Source organism: Eriocheir sinensis, chromosome 12 (genome assembly GCF_024679095.1).
Source record: "Eriocheir sinensis breed Jianghai 21 chromosome 12, ASM2467909v1, whole genome shotgun sequence".
Taxonomy (NCBI): Eukaryota; Metazoa; Arthropoda; class Malacostraca; order Decapoda; family Varunidae; genus Eriocheir; species Eriocheir sinensis.
In genome coordinates, this window is record NC_066520.1 from 13,402,209 (window position 1) to 13,426,944 (window position 24,736).

The 24,736-nt window shown below is 40.0% G+C and overlaps 1 protein-coding gene across 5 annotated transcripts; it reads left to right on the forward strand.

Moving 5' to 3' along the window:
* The first annotated feature begins 28 nt into the window (after window positions 1–28).
* Window positions 29–24,722, forward strand: LOC126997438 (RNA-binding protein 45-like). Of its 5 annotated transcripts, none has more exons than XM_050858526.1 (11): window positions 29–310; window positions 8,770–8,884; window positions 9,692–9,904; window positions 10,165–10,391; window positions 12,436–12,584; window positions 15,305–15,453; window positions 15,592–15,842; window positions 17,421–17,556; window positions 17,739–17,895; window positions 18,564–18,691; window positions 22,518–24,722. In XM_050858526.1, the coding sequence occupies exons 1-10, from the start codon at window positions 73–75 to the stop codon at window positions 18,672–18,674; spliced, it is 1,746 nt and encodes a 581-aa protein (XP_050714483.1). In that variant the 5' UTR covers window positions 29–72; the 3' UTR covers window positions 18,675–18,691; window positions 22,518–24,722. The 5 variants fall into 5 exon arrangements, with proteins under 5 accessions (XP_050714483.1, XP_050714482.1, XP_050714484.1 ...); XM_050858525.1 differs by having other exon boundaries at window positions 22,521–24,722; XM_050858527.1 differs by having other exon boundaries at window positions 15,320–15,453; window positions 22,521–24,722.
* Window positions 24,723–24,736: the final 14 nt, after the last annotated feature.

A 24,736-nucleotide genomic window follows, 5' to 3' on the forward strand; every position in this document is an offset into this window, starting at 1 on the left:
GCTTCCCTCGTCCATGCGGGGCGGGGAGCAGCGCGGCGGGCCCCCCAGTCCACCTCAGGCACGCGGGGAGCCATGACGTCCACGGAGAAGCTCTCGAGGCGCTATGACTCCCGGGACAATTTTCACGGCGGCTCGGACGGCGGGAAGTACGGCGGCAAGGAGTCCAAGTACGACGAGCCGCCCCACTCGCGGCTATTCATCGTGTGCGGCAAGTCCATCACGGAGGAGGACTTCCGCGAGAGTTTCTCCAAGCACGGGACCATCGAGGAGATCTGGGTGGTCAAGGACAGGAACACGGAGGAGCCCAAAGGTAGATACAGTAATTAGGAGCTCCAGGTGTGTGGGAGTGTGTGTTCCAGGTGTGCCAGGTGCTTGTGTTCAGGTGTCTCATTTTTTTTATTTATTTTTTTACTCTGGCGGCTTCTCAAGGGGCGTTTCTCCTTCCCACCCCCTAAAAAAAAGAAAGAAAACAAGCTTCAGGTGTGTGTGTGGGGTGTTCCAGGTGTGTGTGTGTGTGGGGTCCACGGGGGAAGATCAGCTTCTTTTTGTTTATTTTATTCTCAGAAAGCTTCTCAAAGGGCACCTCTCCTTCAATCCCCTAAAAAAATATATAAAAAAACGAGGAAACGAAAAGCAAGCAAGGCCATAACAAAAATCCCGCTCAGTGTTTTTTTTATCTTTTTTTTTTCTACCATACATAAGGAGGCAGACTGCTCAGAGGACGCCCCTCCAAATGAAAGAAAAGAAAAGGAAACAAAAGACAGTTAATTAAACAAGCCCACAAAAAGATCCGCTCCGTGTTGTATTTTTATTTATTTTATTTTATTTTTTCATTTATTTGGGCGAGCGAGTGTATGTTCTCGGGAAGATTCAAGAAGCAATGATGGTGTCTGTGGTGTTTCGTGCTGTTTTGGTCATGTGATGGTGTGTATGTGTCCGTCTGTGTGTGTTCTGTGGTGTTTTCTGCTCCCCCGTCTCCCACTTCATCCTCCAGCGCCCCAAGGGAAAGTTTTGAGGGCGCAAGATTCCACCCGACACTTTCCTTCTTTTCCAATCGATTTTATGCTTATTTACCGTTATGGCTTGTGTCCAGAATGTCCCTTTGTGGTGTTCCCTCGACCTTGCTTTATTAACTACCCTTCCCGAGAGGCTAGGGACGGCAGGGGGTAAAACTGTGACTGAAAACCTTTGCATTCCTTCACTTCCTTTCTCCACCTTAGCCGCGGGAATGAATGACTGTGTATCCCGACTCGTAACTTGTGTCTGTGGGAGGTTATCTAGTGGTGAGGCAGGCGTGTGGGAGTGCTGGTAGGGCGTGGGGATGCCTTCATGTCTCCCAGGGGCCTACACGTCAGCCTACCTTGTGCAGGGCCTGCTAAAGGGACGTTGACCTCCCTCCCGTGCCTGACCACAACTAGCTGTGACAGGTGTTGCATAGGCTGTGGCTCTTCCTGCGTTTATTAAGTCGTCCTGCCTTGATTGTTGACTCAGGTGACCTTACCCTTGACAGCTTGGCCAGGTCAGATAGGGAGGAGGGAAAGCCCAAAGCTGTTCATCATTCTGCCAGTCTGTCCACCATAGTAGTTACTTTTTTTCCACCTCCTGTTTGTCTAGGCCAGAATATCAAGTCATTTCTAGTTACAACTGGCTCTGGATTGAATCACATTTTACCACATATAAATGATTTCATACTTTAACTAACAAGCTCCTGTGACTTATCTTAGATCTGATTTCTGGTCAAGCAAAACACTGTGTTGACACTAACAAGTCTTAATGAGGTATTACCATGCAGTGTAATGCACAGCAACAGTTACTTATGTGCAGCCTTACTACGCACATGTTAGATATAGTTTTTGGGCACACCCTCCAGCTTTGAGTGTGCCAAGAATACCTGAATGCATGTGTGTGTAACAGTGGCATAATCATGATGGCAAAGATCTTAACAGTTTCCTTCTATACTTGCATGATTTACACACTTCCTCTTCCATCATTAATTATCATTCTGCCTCATTGCCCAGGGACAGTTCATAAAGCATCAGAAAGCCATTCCTTCTTTCTCAGATGTTTTCTACTTCATATTTTTTAGGTTGTATCCTCTTGTTGCATGTGTATCAATTAGAACTATGCTATCCCCCCATTTATCACCCTTTATCTTGGAAACCTCAGTCGTTGCCTTTTCTCTTACTAAGCACAGTCAAGCTTGGCTATTTTATACGGTATGAATGAACTTTAAGGATATTCTTTTTAATTTAGCTAGTAAAGTAATGAGTTTTGGTACACTTACAAGGGAGGAAGTTATATTAGATAGAATTCAAATAGATAGATGCAGCCTTCATGCTTGTTAATATTGAGGTATGACAAGTAGATTTATTTCTATTTCTTATATAGTTGCTGCGGTCATAAGGCCACTCATATTATCATAGTTCTGGACCCATGGCGCAAGTCCAGATGGCTATTATTAGAAGAGTTTTATGGATAATGGTAGTTCTCCATATTATTTTCATTTTTACATATGATGTCAAAATTTCAATATTCTAATCTATAACTATTCCAGTATCTTACTAGGACTAATATTCAGTGTCATAACACAGATATCTTTAGCTTAGGATGTCTTGTAATCATTGACGAGCTGCTTACCGCAAGACAACATTAAGCTGATGATTTACGTAAAATCACTAAAAAGAACTTAGGACTTGGAGCACTGCCTTGAGGAACTCCAGTCTATTGATAAGTAAATGAAGGGATAAATGTAAAGTGGAGAGCATACACTAAACTTCACCTTGAGATCTGTGCTCATCACCTTCTCCTTGCCCCTTGAGCCTGTGGTCGGTAAGAACTCGTTGCCTTGAGACACGGCGTAGGTGTGACATCCGGAGTGAGGGGGTCGTGCCTTGGGGTTCACATGGCATGAGAATGGCCTTCAGTGTGGTGTAGGCTTCCCAGATACAGCACAGCATCCCACCAACACTTAGACGAGCACTCAGTTGTAGCTCATAGTCAAGGAATAAAGGTGGCTTAGTTGTTCGCCAAAGCACTTCTTGGGTTGCGTCTCGTTCACACCAATAGTGATGCAAGGTGACGGGTGGGAAATTACTCTTAAGTGTATGGGAAATTGTCTTGAAGTAAGTTCTCCCACAGTGGTGTAGTGGTTGAGTGGTTGCAACAGAAAGGACTTGAGTTATATCCTGGGAGAAAGGCTGCTCAGAATGATGTAAAGAATGAGGAAAGTATGTTTGTGCTTGATGGGGAGGCTCGCTCAAAGAGGTGAAAAGAGTCGGTAAATATCTGCAGGAGGGTGGAAGGCTGCCTGGTGAATGGGAGGTGACATGATCAGCATCTGGCATTGTGCTGTGTTCTGTGGGTTGTTTTGTGAGAGGCTTCAGCTCTGGGCTCTTTAATAATGAATAATCATGCTTTGTATTGTGCTACTACTTCCATATTCAGTTTCTCATCAATTAAAATCTCACTTCCTCCTTTACCCATGTGAATTAATTGGTTTACAAGAAATGTCACCCTTAGCTAATGCTTTGTCCCACCTGCCAAATGATTCAAAGGGAGAAATAAGCATGTGGAGGCACATAGGTTATAGGTAAAAGCAATGTGATAATAATAAGAATGATGATAATAATTGAATTATATTGATAAATGGTAATAATAATTGCTAATGTAACTAAACATATGAAGAAATGCTTTATTGTGACTGAAAGATATAACTAGCATAAAAATGCTGTCACCACAACTATTTTCTGTCATTACAAACACTTGTGAATGAGTAATACTGTGTGTGTGTGTGTGTGTGTGTGTATATATATCTACCTAGATGTTTGCACCTACTACCCAATTGTAATATACAGGAAATGAGGTATGCTCGTGGGGTCCATCTCTGACTTAGTTGGTCAAACTCAGCTTTAAACTCATTTAAGTTTTTAGATTGAACATCCTCTTTGTCCAGGTTGTTCCGCTGTTCAATGCATCCATCAGGAAAGCTGTATTTCTTGACGTGTGCTTAGAAATGCTATACAGTGTTACCACTTATTGTGTCTCCCGTCCATAGGCTGGACTACGTACTGAAGTGGACAATGCAAGTGTGAAAAAGAGAGTTTGGAAGAAGCTGCTATGGGTCTGCCATAAAAAGACTCATTCCAAACAAAAAATTTCTGGTCTATAAATCATATACAGTACCGTACTTCATTTTCAAACCCTAGAGAAATATGGAATGTACACACTTTAGTATGATAGCCCAGACAAGCCCAGGCCTGATGTAAAGTGGTTGTCATTGGTTGTGGGTTTGCTCAGCAGATTGAAAGACCTATATCAAAAGAGTCACATCAGTGCTTGTGAACTTGAGTCTGAGAAAAGCAAGAAAACCCTCCAGGCAAGGGAACAATAATGTAATAAGAATTCACGAGGTTAATGTTAGCTTGCAAAAAGTTGTGTGTGTGTGTGTGTGTGTGTGAAGTCATTGCCATGTTGGGTAAACAGGAAGGAACAAGATTTCATAAATTAATATAGATAGATAAATATATACTATCACTTTGCATAGGTATATGGTGTTTGCATGCCACTATAATCATGTGTTTGCAAGGTGTTGCTGTGGCATGATTCTTTTCTTCTCACCTGTACCTACTATTTACTTTCTACATTTAGTGTTCCCTGTTGTAGGAATTTTTTGTCAGCAACATTATAAAACTGTTCTATGTGGGTATTACCTTTGTGAACAGTATAGTTACTTTCACTTACCTCTCACTTCCCATGGTTGTTTGTTTCAAATCATCAATTGCATGGGCATGCTGGTGGTGGGAGTCAGGAAGTGGCTTCAGATTGCTTTCCCACACCCTTCAGGTCTTGCACAACACACTCTTCATAACGTGATACAAAGCCACATGTGTGCTTGGGTAGGAAACTGATTGGGAGCTGTAAGAGGAAGGCAGGGAGAGAATTTGAATAGCTTCACTAACCCTTGAGGGAAATGTCTTCTGTCGTAGAGGTGATTTGTGAAAAGGTCCCTGTCTCGTTCCCATATGTGCCTCTCTCTTTGAAGCTGCACAGCCTTGGTTTGGGGTAGGAGAGCAAGGAGGGAGGACACATGTAGGGAAATATCTAAAATCAGAAAGATAAGAATAAGTTGCAGTTGCTATGTTGATGTTTATGAGGACATTGTGTAACTTATGTTTAAATATTTTCTGTGGTATTCCTTCCACCACTGACTTGTGCCAATTTCCTGGTATACTAGGAAGGGCAGTGATTACATCTGCTTTAACATGCACACACAAAAGCCAGTAATTTATAAAGGGGATGTAGAATAGCGACAACAAATCTATATCGCATCAGGTGGATATAATTACCCTGACAGTGAAAAATGTTTATTGAGGCATGACAACCACCATTGCATGTGGGAGGCACGTCTGCTGCCAGCATTATGATCACAGCCATTAGGAACACAGATAGTAGGGGGCAGGTGGTGGTGGCGGCAGAGGGTGCGAACGGAGCTCACTGGCAGCCAAGTATCATGTCTCCTCTGCTCTGCCTCACATTAGCCCTGGAGAGTGACTCATGGGCAGACTTGTTGTCCATCACATGTATTTTTAGTTGCACATGAATCCATTGTGGTTGAGTAGAAAGCAAAAATGGTTAATGGGGAGTAGAGAAGGAGGATGGTGTACTAATTATTTAAAGTGTATCAAGATTTTAAGCAGTGCATGCATACTTTTTATTTAAATTTGAATAGGTATGTAATTAAACACTTTCACTGACTTTATTTCATGGCCTTTGCTGTTTCTTTTGTTTGGTCTTGTGAAGTTAAATGAAAATGAAGGTAATTTGCAGTGTTAAACCTTTATGGACTCTTCACTGCAGTTTTCCTGATATATATATATATATATATATATATATATATATATATATATATATATATATATATATATATATATATATATATATATATATATATATATATATATATATATATATATATATATTATATATATATATATATATATATATATATATATATATATATATATATATATATTTATTTATATATATAAATTTGAATTAGATGCTTGTTTATACTTAAGTTGTAAATCTGGATCTGGATTTATGATGCACAGGGCACCCATACAGGTGCATAACACGCATATTTGTGTTGGCCGTTGGGGGGATGGGGGAGCAGAGTGTGCAGGTGAGGGAAGTGAATCAAGTGTAATTGTTAGTGTTGGTGTGTTGTGGTGACAAGTGAGTGTGTATTTGTTTTCTGAATGAGTCTATTGTTCTGCAGTCTAAAATCTGATGAGGGAGGCTGTTCCAGTCATGTATGGTGCGTGGAAAGTATGAGTGCTTGTATGCATCAGTGTTAGTGTGATATGTTTGGTATTTATGGATGTGTGTGTTATGAGTACGTTGACTGTTTGGGTTGTGTAGGTATGTTTGTGGGTCAATGTCAATGTGAGTGTTTGTGATCTTGTACATAAGTGTAAGTCTGTGTGCTTGTCTGCGTAAGTGAAGAGGTTCCATGTTTATCTGTTGTTTGATCCGTGTTGTGATGGCAGGCATTCGAGTGTAATTGTTTGTAATGAACCTAGCCACCTTGGTGTTGATTTGTTCTAACCTATCAATGTTTCTGTGTGTGTGTAAGGATCCCACACCGTGAAGCAGTATTCAAGTGTTGGTCTCACAAGTGTGTCATAAGCTATGTGTTTTATATCAGGTGTGCAGTTTTGTAAATTCCTCCTCAGGATCCCCAGAGTTCGGTTGACTGTGGCACTGATGTGGTCCATGTGAGTGTTGAATTTTAGGTTAGTGGAGAGGTGGACACCAAGATACTTGTGTGGTTGGACTGATTCTAGTTCTGAATTATGGAGAGTGTAAGTGTGATGGATGGGGTTGTGAGCTCTGGTGAATCTTAATAGTAATGTGACAGCTAATAAGACAGGATCAGGGCACTACTAGGACATTGCATAACACTTTGGTAATTTTTATATTTTTATATGGTGATTGTAATTATAACTGCTGTTCTCCCACTGATGACGTATGATGCCTCTTCTAGCCACCCACCTAGTTTTATGGGTTATTTTGTGATGCCCATTTAATCAAAGTATCAAAATATTAAGTTGTGTGTGATGTGTACTGTATAACGCTATGGAGGGATTAGCAGTAAGGATAGTTTGTATACAGTACCTACTCACAAGAATATACTAAGTTATCAGTATATTCTTGACATAATTATTTTGCCAAATGCACACCATGCCTGAAAGAAGACCATTTGTTTTGAAGCTGTTTAGTTTTCATATACATGTATCTTTAAAGTGAGTATATGGTCCAGATATAAGCTGTGTAATTTGAAGTGTAATGCCAGTGGTGCCTGACAAGAACTGGGGACATGAGGCTTGGCTGGGGTGCCATTGGAGCCCACCCAATAACCTCCCGTGCTGGCCCTCACATCGCCAAAGAGGGACAGCGTTTAGTGTATGTGTGTGTGTGTGTGTGTGTGTGTGTGTGTGTTTGCTGCAGATGCCAACACATAACACCTCCCTCCTTCTGCCTTGATGCTACTCCATTTAGTGTTTTGATGTCTTTTTATGTATTGTGGTGCCCCATGTTCCTTATTTCTTGGTGTTCAGATGTGCTTGTGTCCCCTCTCTCTCTCTCTCTCTCTCTCTCTCTCTCTCTCTCTCTCTCTCTCTCTCTCTCTCTCTCTCTCTCTCTCTCTGTGTGTGTGTGACCCTAAGAGGTCATGTTTTACATTGCTAAATAGCCAACGTATATGTTTTGGTGCTCAGGAACAGTACAGGTATATATTATGACACATTATTGCATTTTAAAGTACAGGAAACTCTAAGGACCCAGCACGCCCCATTAGGCTGTTTTCACTTTTACACACACACACACACACACACAGTGTCTGCAACGAGTTTTTGTTAGCAATGATGGATTTTGATTGCATTATGGCTGAACATTTACTTTGACAGATACCTTCATGGTGTTGATTGTTGTGCATGTACGGTATAACTTCCTGTCTTGTGGCATTTCCTGGAGCTACCTTTATCCTCCTGCTGATGTTTTTCTTCCAACCATGAAGTGAATCACAATTCTTAGGGTTTTCTGTTGTAATTTTACATGTCTGCAAAACATTGATGTGCACTTACTAAAGGGTAGCAGTGAGGCTTTCACAACATGGTGTCTGTTGTTTAATCAAAACTTTACTTGGAGGACCTGTAGAGGCATCTGCCCAGGGTAGCAAAGTTCTAACTCCATTATGATTAGAGCTCTTTCTTAATAAGTACTATTAGTCCTTATATATTTGAAGGCTTCATGTAAGGCTTATTGATTCATATATATATATATATATATATATATATATATATATATATATATATATATATATATATATATATATATATATATACACACACATATTAATGTACCTTTAAAGCTAGTATATTGTACTGCATACATCACTTATTAATTGTAAGGGTCAAATGAATAATATTACTAATATATGAATATTCTTTTAGATTTGCTTATGGAAAGTTGGTGCTCTTCATATTGCATTTCAGATGAATGTACTTTCTGTACATTTTTTTGCTACTAAATAGTTACTGCCTAATGTACTATACATGCTCTACGGGCAGAGCTGCATCAGAAGTCTGTTGAAGGGTGTTTGCGTACATGAAGTGTCTCAGGATTTCCATTTAAGAGATGAGCAGTATTTTCAGGCCTGACCTTTATGAAGTCCCATAAGAAAGGTTAATTCCTTTTGTCTCTTTTCAGGTGTGACATATATTAAGTTCTCTAAAACATCTGAAGCAGCGACTGCAATGGAAGAGATGAATGGGCGGTGTATTGGAGGCCACCCAAGACCCCTCAAGGTTCTCATCGCACACAGGTATGTTGGTAATTGCCAAGGACACTAACTCTGAGGCAAAAATACAATTTGTTACACTCACAGAGCTCCTCTGAGTCTTCCTCTTTGTATCTCACTGTTGTCACTGTTTGGGTGAAGTGTTAATGAATTTGCTTCCCTTTGATTAATTGGTCCATTAAATGTGGCCATTAGTGTCCTGCTTATTGCTGCTATCCTTGCTTTCATTGTAGTTTTGTTTATTGCACCATAAGTTTTGAGCAGTAATGTGTCACTTATTTTGGTGAGGTGTTGCAGTTTCAGGCACAGGAAATGTGTGTTTTCGATAATGTCTATTAGACTACTGCCATACCTGTCTTTGGTGGTTGTTCTTGGATCTGGATGGAAAAATAACTGACTATAAAGAATGTTCTTATTTATTAATGGAAGCATTTGACATTATTATAAAAGTTATATATTTCCTTTTCCAGATGTATTTTCATGGATTTGAATTGAGAAAATTTCCACACTAATGTGGATGTTTATGTAAATTGGTATATATTTTTAAATCTTGGTTACTTTCTCATGTATATTGTTCTGCAATTTTTCTGAAATTGCACTTACCATGATCTCCCAACTACAGTTGGAGTTTCACACCAGTAAAAGGGAGCTATGCCAATATATTACTGTATCAGTAGGATTGATCTTGAACCATTGGATTTAAGTATTTATTTAATTTGTGCAAATGTTTTGTTATGTGGCAGAAGTCATAGAGCTTACTGCCACAGAATGGAGCCATTCATCAATATGGAGCTGCACTGTAGTTACATAGTTTTGTGTTGCCTCTCACAGTCGTGTCATTTTTGGCAGCCGTGACCAGGGGTCGCGGAGAGACATGAACGAGGAGGAGCGGCTGCTGCGGCTCTTTGTGGTGGTGCCTAAATCTCTGTCAGAGGCTGAGCTGCGGGAACACTTTGTACAGTTTGGCGACATAGATTATGTCTCCATCGTGCGTGACCGCAACACCAGGGACAGCAAGGGATTCGCCTACGTTAAGTACCACAGGTGAGGTGAAACTTCGTTTGTTTAAACTTTGTTTGTTTTAAGCAGTGTAACTGTTTGATGTAGTGAGGATTTAATATGCATTTTGAATCAGATTAATGTATTGTTTCATTTGTATATTTAAATTCAATGGTAACTTTAAATGGTCATTGAAGTATGTGAAAACAAGTGTGTCAGTGATTAGTTAACTACCCCACCCATTATATATTAGTATTTTTTAAACTGCTGGACTTGTTTACTCATCTTGTGTAACCTCCACACAGAATGTCACATGCAGCCAAGGCATTTGAAAGTTGCGACCGCTCTTTCAAGCCAGTTTTTGCTGACCCCAAACCCCAGAAAAGTGATGGCATAAAATTTGATGGGGGTGGCCGGGGGGACATACGGGGAGAACTGAGAGGCAGCGAGGCAGGCTATGGGGGGTACTCTTCAGGACCCATCACCCCACACATCAACAACCACCACTCCCCCTTCGATGCTATTTCATACAGTAAGTGAAGGGCATTATTATCATACATGGGAAGCTTGCTTCACCCCTCGTGGCACTTGTTTCAGATTGTGTGATCTGCACTTTATAGGACACTATTCCAGGGGCTTTAGAGAGCTCAGATTAGGACACACAGGCAGTACTTTGTGCTTCTTTCAAATTATTGATTTTTTGTTGGTGTTGGTCTTATCTAGAAGAGCCAAGTCTTCAATTTGATCTGTCAGTCAGTTGCTTTTGCAGGGTTTTGTTTTCCTGTTTACTATGAAATTGCTTTTGAAAGTTTTGGAGAAGGCTCAGTTTCATATTGGTTATGTTTGATAGGAAGGTTGTTCAATGCTGTTTGGTGAATACTATAAGGTATGGGAATAAATGCTCACAGCATAGTGTGGCACTTTCTCTCTTTAAGTCTCAAGATATATCTACTGCTGCAAATTTACATCAAGCTTATATGCCATGATTCATGATAGGGTTTGAAGGAAACTGTCCCAGTCCACTTTACTGTTAAGGTTTTGATGCCTCAGTCATTATAGGGAAGTAATGCAGCACACTTGCAGAAAGGATACTTTGGGAAAGTTAGCTGAATCTCAACGCCTACAAATTTGAATCAAACTTAGATCAATGTATTTCAGGATTTATTGTACAGGCATGTAGCGTATTTCTTCTTCCTGTATGCCTAGCTAAGATTGTTTTGGTGGCAGTCTTTACCACCAGCTGTCTACAGTTTCCACTTCCATAGACTTTTACTCTCCATGACATAACTCACCCAAGAAGTGAATGTTAATACTCAGACATCTCATTAAACAAAGATGTAGACAGTGTATCCTAGGTGTTTCTGTGTGCGTGTGTATGTGTATGTGTGTGTGCGAGTGTGTGTGCATTTGCAGTAGGACGCACACCGGTTTAGGTGTTAGTGACGGCCCCTACCAGGACACACAAGGACTTGCTGTTTGACTCGGGGATTAAATTTTGTGCACCGTCAAGGTAGCTTTATGTTTTGTAACAGATTGATGTAATGTTGCACACTTTCCTGTGTTTAATTCAAGCTCTCACAAGTTGACTTTTAAAAGGCTTTTGTCACATATTTGTTTGAGTATAATTGTCTTCTTATTTTCTTCCAAGTAACAATATTGAGTTTTGTAATATAGATTAAGAGTGTTTCTCATTGCCCTGAGGCTAATCATATTTCCCTTTATATCACATTTGGAGAAGCTAAATTGATTTGGTAGAGTTGGTACAGTACTAGATTTTTTTTATGTAGTCTTACTTCTAATAGATGCCTATTTGATTAATTGCACATCATTTATGACAGTATTTTTGTATAACATTTATTTTAATTTCACTCATTAACAACACTATAAATGCCCCAAAGTAACCACTGCTCTTGTACTGTAAGTGTTGGTTCAGTCACCTACATGATGCTGACTGATTGGTGCTGCAAGGAAGTGATTGATTCCATGTCTGGATTTTAATAGACTTCTTATGAGTATTGGATTTGCTCTTCTGCCTCATATTTTTGCCTCTTCATTGTGGTTGTCTTGGTAATTTCTGGGAACCTTTCATGCACCAAAAGCTAGTTCAGACATGGTGGTGTCATATTGTCCTGTTAAATGTGTAAGTTCAAAGAGGTTTATGGGTATACTTCTATTGTGTGGAGTTCTATTTGTACATTAAATTCATTAGCAGAACTAGAACATACTCTTGGAACACCAGTCAGTTGGAGTGTAGCTGGTGTAGTAGTTCAATAGATTGTTTTTCCATTTGTTGAACACTGTTCCCAGCATAGCCTGTGCAACAGAAGAAATACAAATGGATAGAAGTTGTATGCTGAGCCAGCTAAAGTGAGAGGGCAAAGCAGAGTTACTTTCCTGTGCATCCTGGATCAGCACAGATCATTTCACTGCAATATACTTTATGTACTCTGTTTTCCATAAAGTCATGTTCCTTTTAGAAATTATCACAGTTTGAGAAGGACTTACTACTTGCTAACCTATGTGTGGCTGCTCATGACCAATGACACAACTGATTGCTGACATCCGACCTCCTACAGTGGACACAAGTGGGCTAAACCCCGAGGGTGTGACGCGGCTGACTGTTATTGCCTCGCCCACCCTCAACCAGGACCAGCTCTGGAAGTTGTTTGACCTTATCCCCGGTCTTGATTACTGCGACCTGAGGAAAGACCACAAGTCTGGTCAGGTATACTATCATTCGTGTGTCACAGCAGGGCAGGGGAAGGGAGGGAGGGAGGGAGGAGGGGAGGGACAGAAGTGTTGGTGTTTCAGGAGTGCTTCATGGGGCAAGGGGATACAAACTCACTCCACACACAGCATTGTCTGTATTATTTGTGCCACTTTCCCCCATAAGTTTTAGCATCAAGACAAAAATTACCTATCCTTACCTTCTGAAATATAAGGGAAAGTATATGTATTGATATTGATAGGGACCCCATTATTTTAAACTTTAAATTCATAATGTGTATTATTGATACACCTCTTTGCACAATGGTGCTGAGGTACAGTATCAGGAATGTAGATGTAAATTTGTGTCAAGATTCATTTAAAGTCAAGTTGATTGAGCCCTCAGGAGTGGACTTCACCGAACTCTCGACTATCTCTGGTGGGGAAAGTGGCACAGATAATACCGAGGAAACTAAAGACTATAAACAAACAAACAAACAGGGGACTGCACTGCTTAAGATACATACTACCTCCCCACTGACATGAGAAGTGCTTTGTTCCTCCTGACATTTACAACTTTTCTCTAGTTTGACCACACCTCTTAGGATGTCTTCTTTAGCTTTTAGTTTGCACACAGGGAGTTGTGTCAGTCTTGTATATTGAGGCAAGCTGCTGGTGGAGGGGCTTGTACACCCTGGCTAGTGTGAAGAGTACAGTTCTTCATTTTCTCTCATCTTGTATGTGTTCTGTTGTAAGACTTAAATTTTTCCATGTTTTGAATGTGTATATGCCAAGGGAACTACAACTTTCCTCCTTGAATGTTATTTCACTGGAATTTCTTTGCCCTGTCTCACCAACACTGAAGGGAATAAAAGGGATGGTGGTCAAAAGGTTAAGGACCAGGGCTGAGAGCTAATATAGAAACTTCTGTTAGTCTTTTTATCTTTAGTGTCAAGGTTCAGATGTTTCTTTGCCCTTATTAGCTTTTAAGAATTTGTGTTCTGCTGAGGGTGAAATTGTTTATATTGCTAATGATTGATTTTGTGTTGGCTGCTTCTGTCTGCTTGTATTGTGCTGACCTATTTACATGGATATTTTTACCCTTCTTGATGATGGTGTTCAACTATGAACCCATACTCTTCATGTTTCCCCTTTCTACAAATATTGATGGGGGTCCATGGATGTGGCTTTAAACATTAAGGTGTAGGGAAACAAAAACTGATGCTTTAATCCGTGTGCGTCGGTGTGTGGAATTTCCCCTTTCAGCGCGAAAGCGTCAGGAGTGCGGACTTCCCCGGCCCGGCGCACTGCAAACCAAAAATAGCACCTCTTCCATTCCATATATCTGCGCCGTTGCGTGCTGCCTTCAAATTTTATCAAATTTATTTAAGGATGGAAGATGAAAAAACAATATAAATTATTATGTTTGAAATTAATTATACACGGGGAATGATTGATGATGAAAGACACCTATTTTAAATTATCAGCCCTACAATCTATAGGCACCTTGACATACAGTCTTCTCGCTTATGGGTGTGGCGTCGGGTGGAAATTCCGCTTCGAGTGAAGCAAAAGGGTGTGGGGACTCCCGCATCCCACGCCCCTACAACCAATAAAAATAGCACCTCTTCCCAACATCATATCTATGCCGTGCATTGCACGTAGAAAATTTATTTCATTTTAGAGAGGAAAGGAGAGAGGAAAAAGAAAAAAAATATAAATTATTATGTTTATTGAAATTGCCACACGAAATTTGTGAACGACTGTTTTTATTTTATCAGCACCTCTTTCATCACCGACAGCAGGGTGAGACAGGTCTACCCCTTTGAATCCATCTTAATAATAACTTTGACCTAAATTAATTAAAGTACTTGGGCTAGATTTTTTTAAATAATTGTATTTTCTAGTGACGGGATTTCAAATTAATCTTGGCATACCCCAAGAGTAGCTTTAGAAGTAGATATATGCAGCTCTAAGGTGGTAGGCCTGGTTTGTGGCATTCCTTTGAAGGTGGAGATTGCCATCCAGCATTAAGTGACATAACACTCATGCATGAATGCCTCTTTTGCCTGAAACTGAAGCATAGTATCAGACATTTTAGACAACTTGTCTGGCAGTCATGTGACATGGGCAACATTTCTGCATTTAAGCTATATACATTCAGTCACAAAGCCATTACAAAATGCTTACATATTACTGATGCTTCCACATTATTTCATTTATGCATTGGTGAAGGAATGCAGATACTGTTATTTGCATACTCTAATTAACTCAGTGCATGACTGATGCAAGGTAGCACCCAGCATTAAACAGCCTTTGCTTTTGTAATAAGTAAGACAAATCCTTACCTGTTGGTTTTGCTGTGGTAACTGTTAACTGTTGTACCTATGCATAGGCTGTCTTCTGAGCCATTAGCTGCTACTTTATGGATACCCATCACTGCTCACTTTCATTAGTAAAGTCTTTCTGAAAAGCTTCATTTTTCAGGTTGGCTTTTTTTTTAATATTTTTTATATAATATTTCAAATAAGTGCTTCCTTAGAAGATTTTTAGACTCAACCAGTAACTTCAAGAACTTATTTTACTGGTGTTTGATTGTTAACTTATGTGCTCACATTAAAGCTCTCAGCAGAACACACATAGAGAGAGAGAGAGAGAGAGAGAAATAGTATATGAACTTTTTTTGCTTTGAAATAATGAAAACTGTTGACTTATTTTCATTTGAACCTGAATCAAAAGATGGTTCATCATCAGGCTCGAGGTGTTGCCACCGTGGTGTATAACAATATCCAGTCTGCCACCTATGCCAAGGAAAAGCTGCATGGCTTTGAGTACCCCCCAGGCCAGAGGCTCATTGTCAAGTTTGACTCACGCCATGACATACCACCGTAAGTAACGATGCGGAGATTATTTTTCGCTCTGTGTAGATAGGATTGCTTTTTTCTTGTACATTATGTTTGTTTATAGCCAGCTTATACTATGATGTTTGCTCCCCTACTGTACATGTGTTCCTCCTTCCTTCACAGAGGCCCACCCCCCATGATGACAGGTGCCCCAGGAGGTCCTCCTTATGCTGGACTACCACGAGGTGTGTCGGGTGCCCTGGTCCCTCACAATGGCACCATGGGTAGCAGTCCTCCCAGTGCCCTCACCACTGCTCCTCCAGCTCTCTCTGGTGGTGGTCAGCCTAACAGCAATATACAACAGAACCTCGCTCAGCTTGCTGAGACCATCGCCCAGGCCACCTCCCTTATCCAGGCTGCAGGGCTAAATCAAGGTGGGTTGCAGGGCTAAGTTACTCCTTTACCTAAAGCTCAGAGGATAGTAAGACCTTGGCTATAATTTTGTAGGTACTATTTTTTTCTTTAGAACAGCTTAATTCAGTGTGAGCAAAACTGCCAGCTACAGCAAGTTGAAGCCACAGAAGTGAGACAAAATTATTATACCCTTTTTTTTTCCTTCCATTATCTTGATATAGTGTAGTCTTTATGTAATAAATAAATGCTCATGATATGCAGCAATGTATCATGAACACGATGACATGGTCAGTTTTTTTAAATACTATCCTGCTAGTTTGCTAATATTGGGTAAGAGTACAACATTTCAATGCACAAAAAATCTGAAAATCTGCCTACTCTTTTGACGTCATCAACGTATATTCAGGCAATTATCATTTGCAGGCCGTGGTTAAACTGACTTGGCAGTGTGGTGGTAAACATTTTTGGGGTGAGGTCATGGAATGCAGCCCAACTCTTGTTTATTTAGGCACCAGCAGTCACAAAAACTATTGATATGGCCAATAATGACCACCTGGCATCTCCATGCTTTCAATTTTCAATGTAGCATATTAGCGAGGGGCAATGGTCCAGTAACCGCTGGGCAGGCTGTGTGGGAGCAGACACACACACCCGTGTTCGGGCGAGGTGTTTCCAGGTTCCGCCCCCGTTTCCTCAACAATTCGCTCGCCTCTTGTCTGTGATATGATGACTGATATCACTCACCCTTTGCTACAGAATGGGGCCTGCCAAGCTGAAAATGGAGGCTTTACTTCGTGAAGGCCACAGCAACAGAGAAGTAGCAAGAAGGACATGAAGATCGGAGAAGTGTGTTTATAATGTAATGAAAGAAGGGGTCAGGGAGGAAAAGCAAGACAGGCCAGAGAAATTACATGCTGCTCCGACATGGTGCTGAAGGACCCTTTCATCACTGCCAAGGAATTGAAAGATATGCATAGAGATGTGCTGGGAGATGTTACAGTAACACCTCTGAAGGCACTGGCTTCTTTCATGACATTACGAACACACTTCTCCGATCTTCCCATCCTTCTTGCTACTTCTCTGTTGCTGTGGCCTTTGCAAAGTAAAGCCAGTATGATACTTTTTTCATCCATTTTCAGCTTGCCAAAAAGCTTGACAAAAAGAGGCAAGTGATGTTTGAGGAAACGGGCGGAAGCAGGAAGCACCTCACTCGAACACAGGGCGGGGTGTCTGCTCCCACACAGCCTGCTCAGTGGTTACTGGACCATTGGCCCCCGCTAATCCGTTACATTGAAAATTGAAAGCATGGAGATGCCAGGTGGTCATTATTGACCATGTCAATAGTTTTTGTGAATGCTGGTGCCTAAATAAACAAGAGCGTAATGTTGTGTCGGAAAAGAGTGCATGTTATCGGCAGGTGCGGACATTTTTCCGCGCCAACTGTATTGTGGTCATGAGAACTGTACCCATGAGAAGTATGAGCTCATTGCTCGACTTTCATCTCTTACGTTCATGACATAGGTAATTCTCAAGTTGTCTTGTTATATGTTAGATAAGCCTTCATAATCTAAAAGGATTATATTTTATGAATGTTCTAGGTCAGAGCACAGTCAACAACATAGGAGGCAGTCCAGGTCAGCTTGCCAGTGGGGAGACTTATGACCCATCCTACTGCTCCGTCAAGCTACCTCCCCCACAGCCACTCGCACCAGTGGACTCTGCAGTTGCTGAGAGGTGAGACAGCTGCTTTTTCTGCTGGTCTTTATTGATCTTTGACCCTTTTTTTTTAAAGATGGGATAGGAGTCAGTGTTCGTCAGTTAATCAAATATGTTTCCATGCCCTTACTGTAAACTTTGATTGTGCCATTATGTTTGTGTGCCAAGTAATCATTGACATTTTTGGGGTTTCCCCTTAGGCTCTTCATCGTGTGCCATCCTTCACCTCCTCCCATCTATGCACTCAAGGACGTTTTTGGTAGATTTGGAAATCTGATCGACATCTACATGTTGAATGGCAAGACTTTTGGGTATGCTAAATACTCCTCCAAAGACTCCGCAGACAAGGCCATTGTGGTGAGTCCTGGTTGTGGTGGAAAAACTTGTGCAGCACAAAGGGGAAAAAGTGTTGCTTATTGTGGTCATTAATATTGTTGATTAAATGACGGCAATGGAGATTATATATTAAGTGCTCGTGATGTAGTGGCCAACAGATTGATGCAATTAATGAAACCCGTGGTTTGAATTCTACATGGGCCAGTTACTACAAAGCCCAGGCAGATGTTTATCGTCATGTAGTTTGATTGATAAATGGGTACTTAGGAAGCCTGTGTTGAGGTAAACAGAATAAGTTTGATGACAACAGTGTCACCATGCCAGAGGGCCTGGGAAATGGAACTGATCTTTTAGGAAGTGTGCAATGGTGTGTGCTCTCATTTTACGCTGCTACTACCCAGGGATGTAGAATTGGATTTGAAGTTGTTATGGTCATTTAGAAATAGTCCCAACTCTTTTTCTGATCACCAGTAAAAATGTTTTCGAACATAAAGTTGATGTAATGTGGAGCAGTGGCCTTCAAATTACAGCTCCTTCAGTTTTGTTTTTGGTTGCTGCTGCTGTTCTTATTTTCGATTCTCTTATTTTCTAAATTTTATTTAGGCATTGTTGTTCTGTTCTTTCACCTGTAATAGGCTGATTTTACTGGTGTTCTTGGTGTTGATTTAGATGACTTATTTACTTTTTAGGTGTTGCATGGCCAAGAGGTGCTCGGCTCCAGGCTGAAGGTAATGGAGGCCGACCCCCATGACAAGGCAGACTCTGGACGGAAAAGACTTCGCATTGACGACCAGAGTTGAGTCAGCCCAAGGCAGAGGTATGGGAAAAGGGTTACATTAAGGGTGTGGGGACGGGCACTGCGTTGTCTAGATGGCTACATCCCAAACGTCATATTTGCACTAAAGGTGTCTTTTATTGAATCTGTTTATCACTGATATTTTTATATTACTGAATAATGCTGAAGAGCATATCATATTCTCATGATACTTCTCATTGTCATTTTTAAGTATTTATTTATGATTACATTGGCTTAGTAGTCTCCACTTGCTGTGTGTAAGGGAAGTCATTTGTGAATTTGATCTTATTACAGTAAAACATTGTATCAGATTGGGGCAGTTCTCATAAAAATAATGTAAATACATGAATTTTATTTGCATGGCAGGATGTATAAAGATATAGGTGTATTTCATTTTAAAACATATATATTGTGTTCAGCATGCTGTTACCTGTAAATATCAAAGATCTTTGGCATGCATAAATTAATCAGTGTATTTTCAGTGTACTCACAATAGCATAATCATACATATATATTTTTTAATGACGTTTATATTTGGGAGAATCATTCCAGTATGAGTTAAGGCAGATTGTGTGTGTCTTTGTACTGTTTAAGGTTTAGGTGTTTTTCTGACAGGCTGTGATAATGATATCTGTGATATAAACATAGTAGCATGTTGCGGGGACACACATGGCATGCTTGAGGTAGACAGTCTCCTGTGTCTTCTGGCTTGGTGCGTCAGTAGTGTGACTTGCATGGAACATCATTCTCCTCACCCTAGAGGGGCAGCCATTCACATGCCAGTTATGGGTCTTCAAGGGTTTGTTGGATGCTTCACACACTTTCATGAAGGGTGTGCTGGGATAACATTCTTTAACTCTCATCCTCTCACTCTTAACACTCGAAGGAACATAAAAGTAGGTATTCAGGAGTCAGTTATTTCTGATATATAGATAAATGCAGAAAAGAGTTGTACTGCCATTTTTAGTAAATCATATTGAAATTTGTCTTCTTACTAAAATTTAAGGACCAAGTTGTATAGCAGATAGTATAGATTTTTCTTTGCATAGAAAGTAGATCCTAGTTATCAAATCTGAAAGTGGCAGCCCCATTGGCCACCAGTAGTATGTACAAGCAGCCCTGTGTGCTCTATGCTTCAGAAAGTTAAGAATATGGTATGGGATTTTGACTCATAGCTTATCTACTCCTCAAAAGCTAGAGTTTTTAACTATTTCTAGGGTTTGGAACAACTTGCTAAACATATGTGGCTGAACAGGAGGCTGTTTGGAACACAAATGAATGGTTTGTGTAAAGTTACATACCTGTAGTATGCAGAAGAGCATATGCTTATGTTGTCTTGTCTCAATTTGTATTTTTACCCAATTTCCTTATAAATCCTTGGATGTTTTTTGCCTAGACCATAATCTCTTGGAGAGGTTATTCCACATCCCAGTGCTGCTCTTCGTGTGTTTGAATATGCGTATGTATACGTGTGTGCGTGGTCTAGTGCATTCATGGAAGCATGCCTGTCCGTGTGAGAGAGATGGAGAGAGAGAGAGAGCATGGTTTTGTGGCCCACTTCTTTGAGCAGTTCTTCCCATGACTATAACTTTGTTTCTTGAGTGAATGGCCACTCCCAGTGTTTCTGGGCCCTGGAGTGAGAACTGTGTGGTGTCACAATTCAGTTCAGTAATTTGTTAGGAAAGAGAATGGGAAATTTCTGATCAGGTTCTGATGCTATTTCTGAATATTTTCCATCAAATTAACGTGCCTTTTTTTAAAAGGATACTCACAATAGTAAGAATTTTTGTTCATCTACATGCTGCCTGCAGCAGGAACCAAGCTTAGTATTATTTTTCTCTTGGTAAGAAGAGGATTTTGCATTTACTTGGGGCAGGTCATGTTTGCAGTATTTTGATGCCTGCGATGTCCTCCCAAACCATGAGCCGCTATGTATGCTTGTGACAGGCCAGACACTGCTCCTCTCCACTCAGTGTGGGCATCTCATGACCTTATCATCAGCATGTACTGTATGTGTTGGCTTGGCAGGAACTTTTGGCACATGGTATGTGATGAATGTTACAGTGTAAGGAGGGAAAAGAATCTCAACATTTATTGGCTGTTTAGCATGTTAAATGGTAGACTGAGACCAAGATGATAGATCAACAATTCCCAGGATATCAAAGCACCCTCAAGACTTCACGGGCTGGAAAGAAGGATCTTAGAAGAACAGTAATATTAATTATTAGTGTGAGTTGTGTTAAGGCTGAAGAAATATCCACGTATTGATATGCAAGATCTGACATATGTATGTAAATGAGTTGATGAATCCCATAGATTCTCACAGAGGAGTGGCCACACACCACTTTTATGTTTGCGAGATATCACTCAAGAAAAGTAACCTAACTTTTTTCCAGACAGCATGAATGACAGGAGTTTAGTTTTCTTTATAAATATGCACATACTAAGAGTTATATACGATAACAGTCTGAAGAGATTCTTTGTAAAAAGACAAAAGACACGTTTCAATGTTTGGAACAAAGTTTCAGTATGGACACAGATGGAATAATTCTTTGACTTCTCTGGATGAGATGACCATGACAGAAGGACTTTGATCTATATCCATCATCATTCCACCCAACTTACTGACTAAAAACTTAATCCTTTCCTTTGTAATTATCCATCCACTGCACTGTATCCATGCCCTTACTAGAATAGAATGAACATAAACATAAGAAGTGCAGTGAACAAATTGACATTTTTTTAATTAAAAATGCAAGGACTGCATAGACTGGTGGCTGCTTCCAAATTTATTTTCAAAGGTTGATCTTTTAAGTGCAAAGGTTTCTAAAAGATGAAAGTTAAGAGCATATGAAATGCTGCATTTTATCTATCAAGGAGCTCAAAATCCACTCCCTATCATGCTGAAAAAGGTGATTTCTGAAATCAGAAAAGTAGTGCTACTTATATTTTTCAACTAATTTACCTGTTAGGTCATTGCCAAGATGATAAGCTAGTGTCAAGTTGTGGTTGACTTTGGAAGGCAGACCGCAGAGAACATAATTTGTTCATACAAAGTTTGTGGTACTTTCTAAAAGGTGTCGTTTGGAGATTGTATATTTTGCTCTCCTTTTCAAATTTGATATTGAAAGTTTTCAAGTCCTTAGTTGTAGGAAGGTCACATACATTGCATAAAGAGAATAAGCATCATTAACCCTTCTGTTGCAACCTGTACTCATTGGAGTCTTAGTGGTTTAATTTTCTTGGTTTTGTGTTGTCACTTGATATTGTCCTGTCAACTTCTTTCTAAAAAATCATCACCAAACTCACCCTGTATACCTCAGAGCTAGGACACACAAAGCAGCAGGGGTATCAAGGTATTGGATGTAAGGGTTTAATCACAATCTGTTGCAGTAGAAGGGTTAACCGGAGAGTGCCTGGCTGGCAACCTTATCCTAGCACAAGGGTGGAAATGTAGTTTAGGCAGGGCCACACTCGCTTAACCCTGTCACAGGGGACAGCATGGTACATCTAGACCTTTTGCATGACTGGCAGTGGAGAGACATGGTTTTCTGACTATATTTTGGCTTTTAATGTTTTCTAGTTAACAGTGGGATTTAAAAGGAAAGTAAAATAAGATCAAATGAAAGTTGGAGAGGGTGTTAGAATTAATTTATGCATGTGAAGGATTGTGAAATAATTCACTTTTAACACATGCAGTATTTAATAATTATTTTTAATAGATTTTTCATGTAAATGAATTTTTCATTTCTGATAAGAGCCATTTTCTACGTAGTAGCCCGAAGGGCCTATCCCAGTTGTGAGTCAGCCACTGGTAGGGCCTTACTGAATTGTCTCATTTCCCCAGCAGCAGCGTGTTGACATCGTGACTACGCGGACCTTACCACGGACAGTTACGGACAGCCAACACAGCGACCTAAAACTACCCTAACCACTCAACGGTCCAATGAACCAATCCCCTGTTACCTTAGACAACCAACAACAACTTATGTTTCCAGAGACTCTCAACACTTGCGTACTAAACTAGTAAAGACATACCCTTCTGAGGCAGTGCTGTACTTGTGACTACACACAGGTGACTGTATCACACATGAGTGGTGATGCGTAGGGAATTACTTATGCATGACAATATTTTTTTATTTTCATAATTTTTTAAGTAGCTCGGATAGTTACCAAGCAAAGCAAAATTTGTTTTATAATGGTAAGCCTTTATGTGTGATGAAAACTATTGCTGTATAGTGATTTAATTAATGGTAGTGTAACCACCTAAAAAGTAATGTTCAAATTTCAGAATGTGAGTGTAGTGTGTCACTGCATTTTGGCAATGTGTATAGGATGGCACATTTTATATTTTGGAAATTTGATATGGTACACACCCTTCAGTATTAGTGTTTGAACTAATATCCATGCAGATGTTGGTTTTCTATATTTGTTGATTTTGCAGCTGTTACAGAGGCCACTACTTTGAATAGTTCTTGGATCACAAGTTGTTGCCAGATGTAAACACTGCATTGCCTTACATGACAGGTAGAATTACCTCATTTTGATGCATCTGGGCAAAAATCACCAATATTAGGTATTGATATATTCACTGTAGGCTTTGCAATCAGTGGCAGTTTTCATTGGCCATACAAGATAATTCAGAACTTGATCTTTGAAATGAATCTGCTGCCCTCCACTAACAGATAGGAGAATGAACATACCAGCCAGATCTGCATCACCCAAGAACCATTCAGGTGTGATTTTCCTGTTGAGCCTCACATTCCATTTCTATCTGTTAATCATAGCTCTGAGTAGGAGACTTTAGCTGTTGATGCCTTACATGGCAGACTGAATACAGAATATGTAATGTTACATATTGGACATTTGACTTTGTTAAGGATTATATTTTTTTCTCCACGAAGTAAAGTATGGATGGAACATTTGATAAAAGTTAAGAGGTAAGCTTTTGTTACCAGTGTTGTGCTAGATCAGAAATTTTTGTTAAACCATAACTAAATTCGTTTTTGCTAAGCAACTTTTTACATTATTCTGCATGATGTAAATAATTATTCAAAATTTGTTTTGTTGTAAATGTATATGCTAATTCAGCAATTTGACATTAACTAATACTAATTGAAAATTATGTAATCCAGAGATGTATAATGGATAGTTTAAGCAGCCCACAGTAGTTGAAAAAAGACTTTGTAAGACAGAAGACAGACTTTAGAACGGACATCTGACAACAGGTTAATACATCAGAACCCAAACAGAAACAGAACTTGATGAGGTACAGATGTCTTCACCAGTTTGTTCTGGTAGGTGCATTAGACATTATGCTGGCACCATTTGGTTTTGTTTTGCCCCAATGAAGGCTACCTCATGCCAGGAGTCTCTTGGTGGTAGGTGTTTATAGCATCATGTATCATTTAGTTTTCAGTGTTAGGGTTCTGGCTTTCTGACCTGCAGTAGACCCAACAGTACGACGAAAGCAGTGTGCCGGACGCTGACTGGGATGGGACAAGAGGCAGTGTCACTGCCTTATGTCCAGCACAGCTGTTCTGATGGAGGCTGGCTCAGGCTGGATCACCTGTACCTGTTTGGGAACTAAGTCATTGTTCAACTGTTCCAAATGATGGGGCTGTAAGTCCTTGAAAAATTATTTATGTATATATTTATTCACTTGGTGAGAAAGCCAGTATTTATTCTTGGCCACCAAAGGTGCACAAATATATGAAGTAAAAGTTAGTACAATTGCATTACCATGAAGCTGCAGAATATCCGTGTTCATGTGTCTGACGGGAAAATGTGAGAAATTTTATTTGCTCCAAGCTTGGTTGTGTGTTTGATGCCGATGTAAATAGTTGTTTTTATAGTATGTCTTTTGTTTAATACTTGAGTAATGGCCAGCCAACAAATATGCAAATACTAGGATAAAGTGTTAGTTATGTGTGTGGTAGGCTGAGTCAAACTACCATTTCATATTTTTTTGGATGATTCCACATATTTTCACATATACAATAAGGCTTATATTTACATAACATGTAAAACAAACAATACAAATAATAAACAATTGTACTTTTGCTA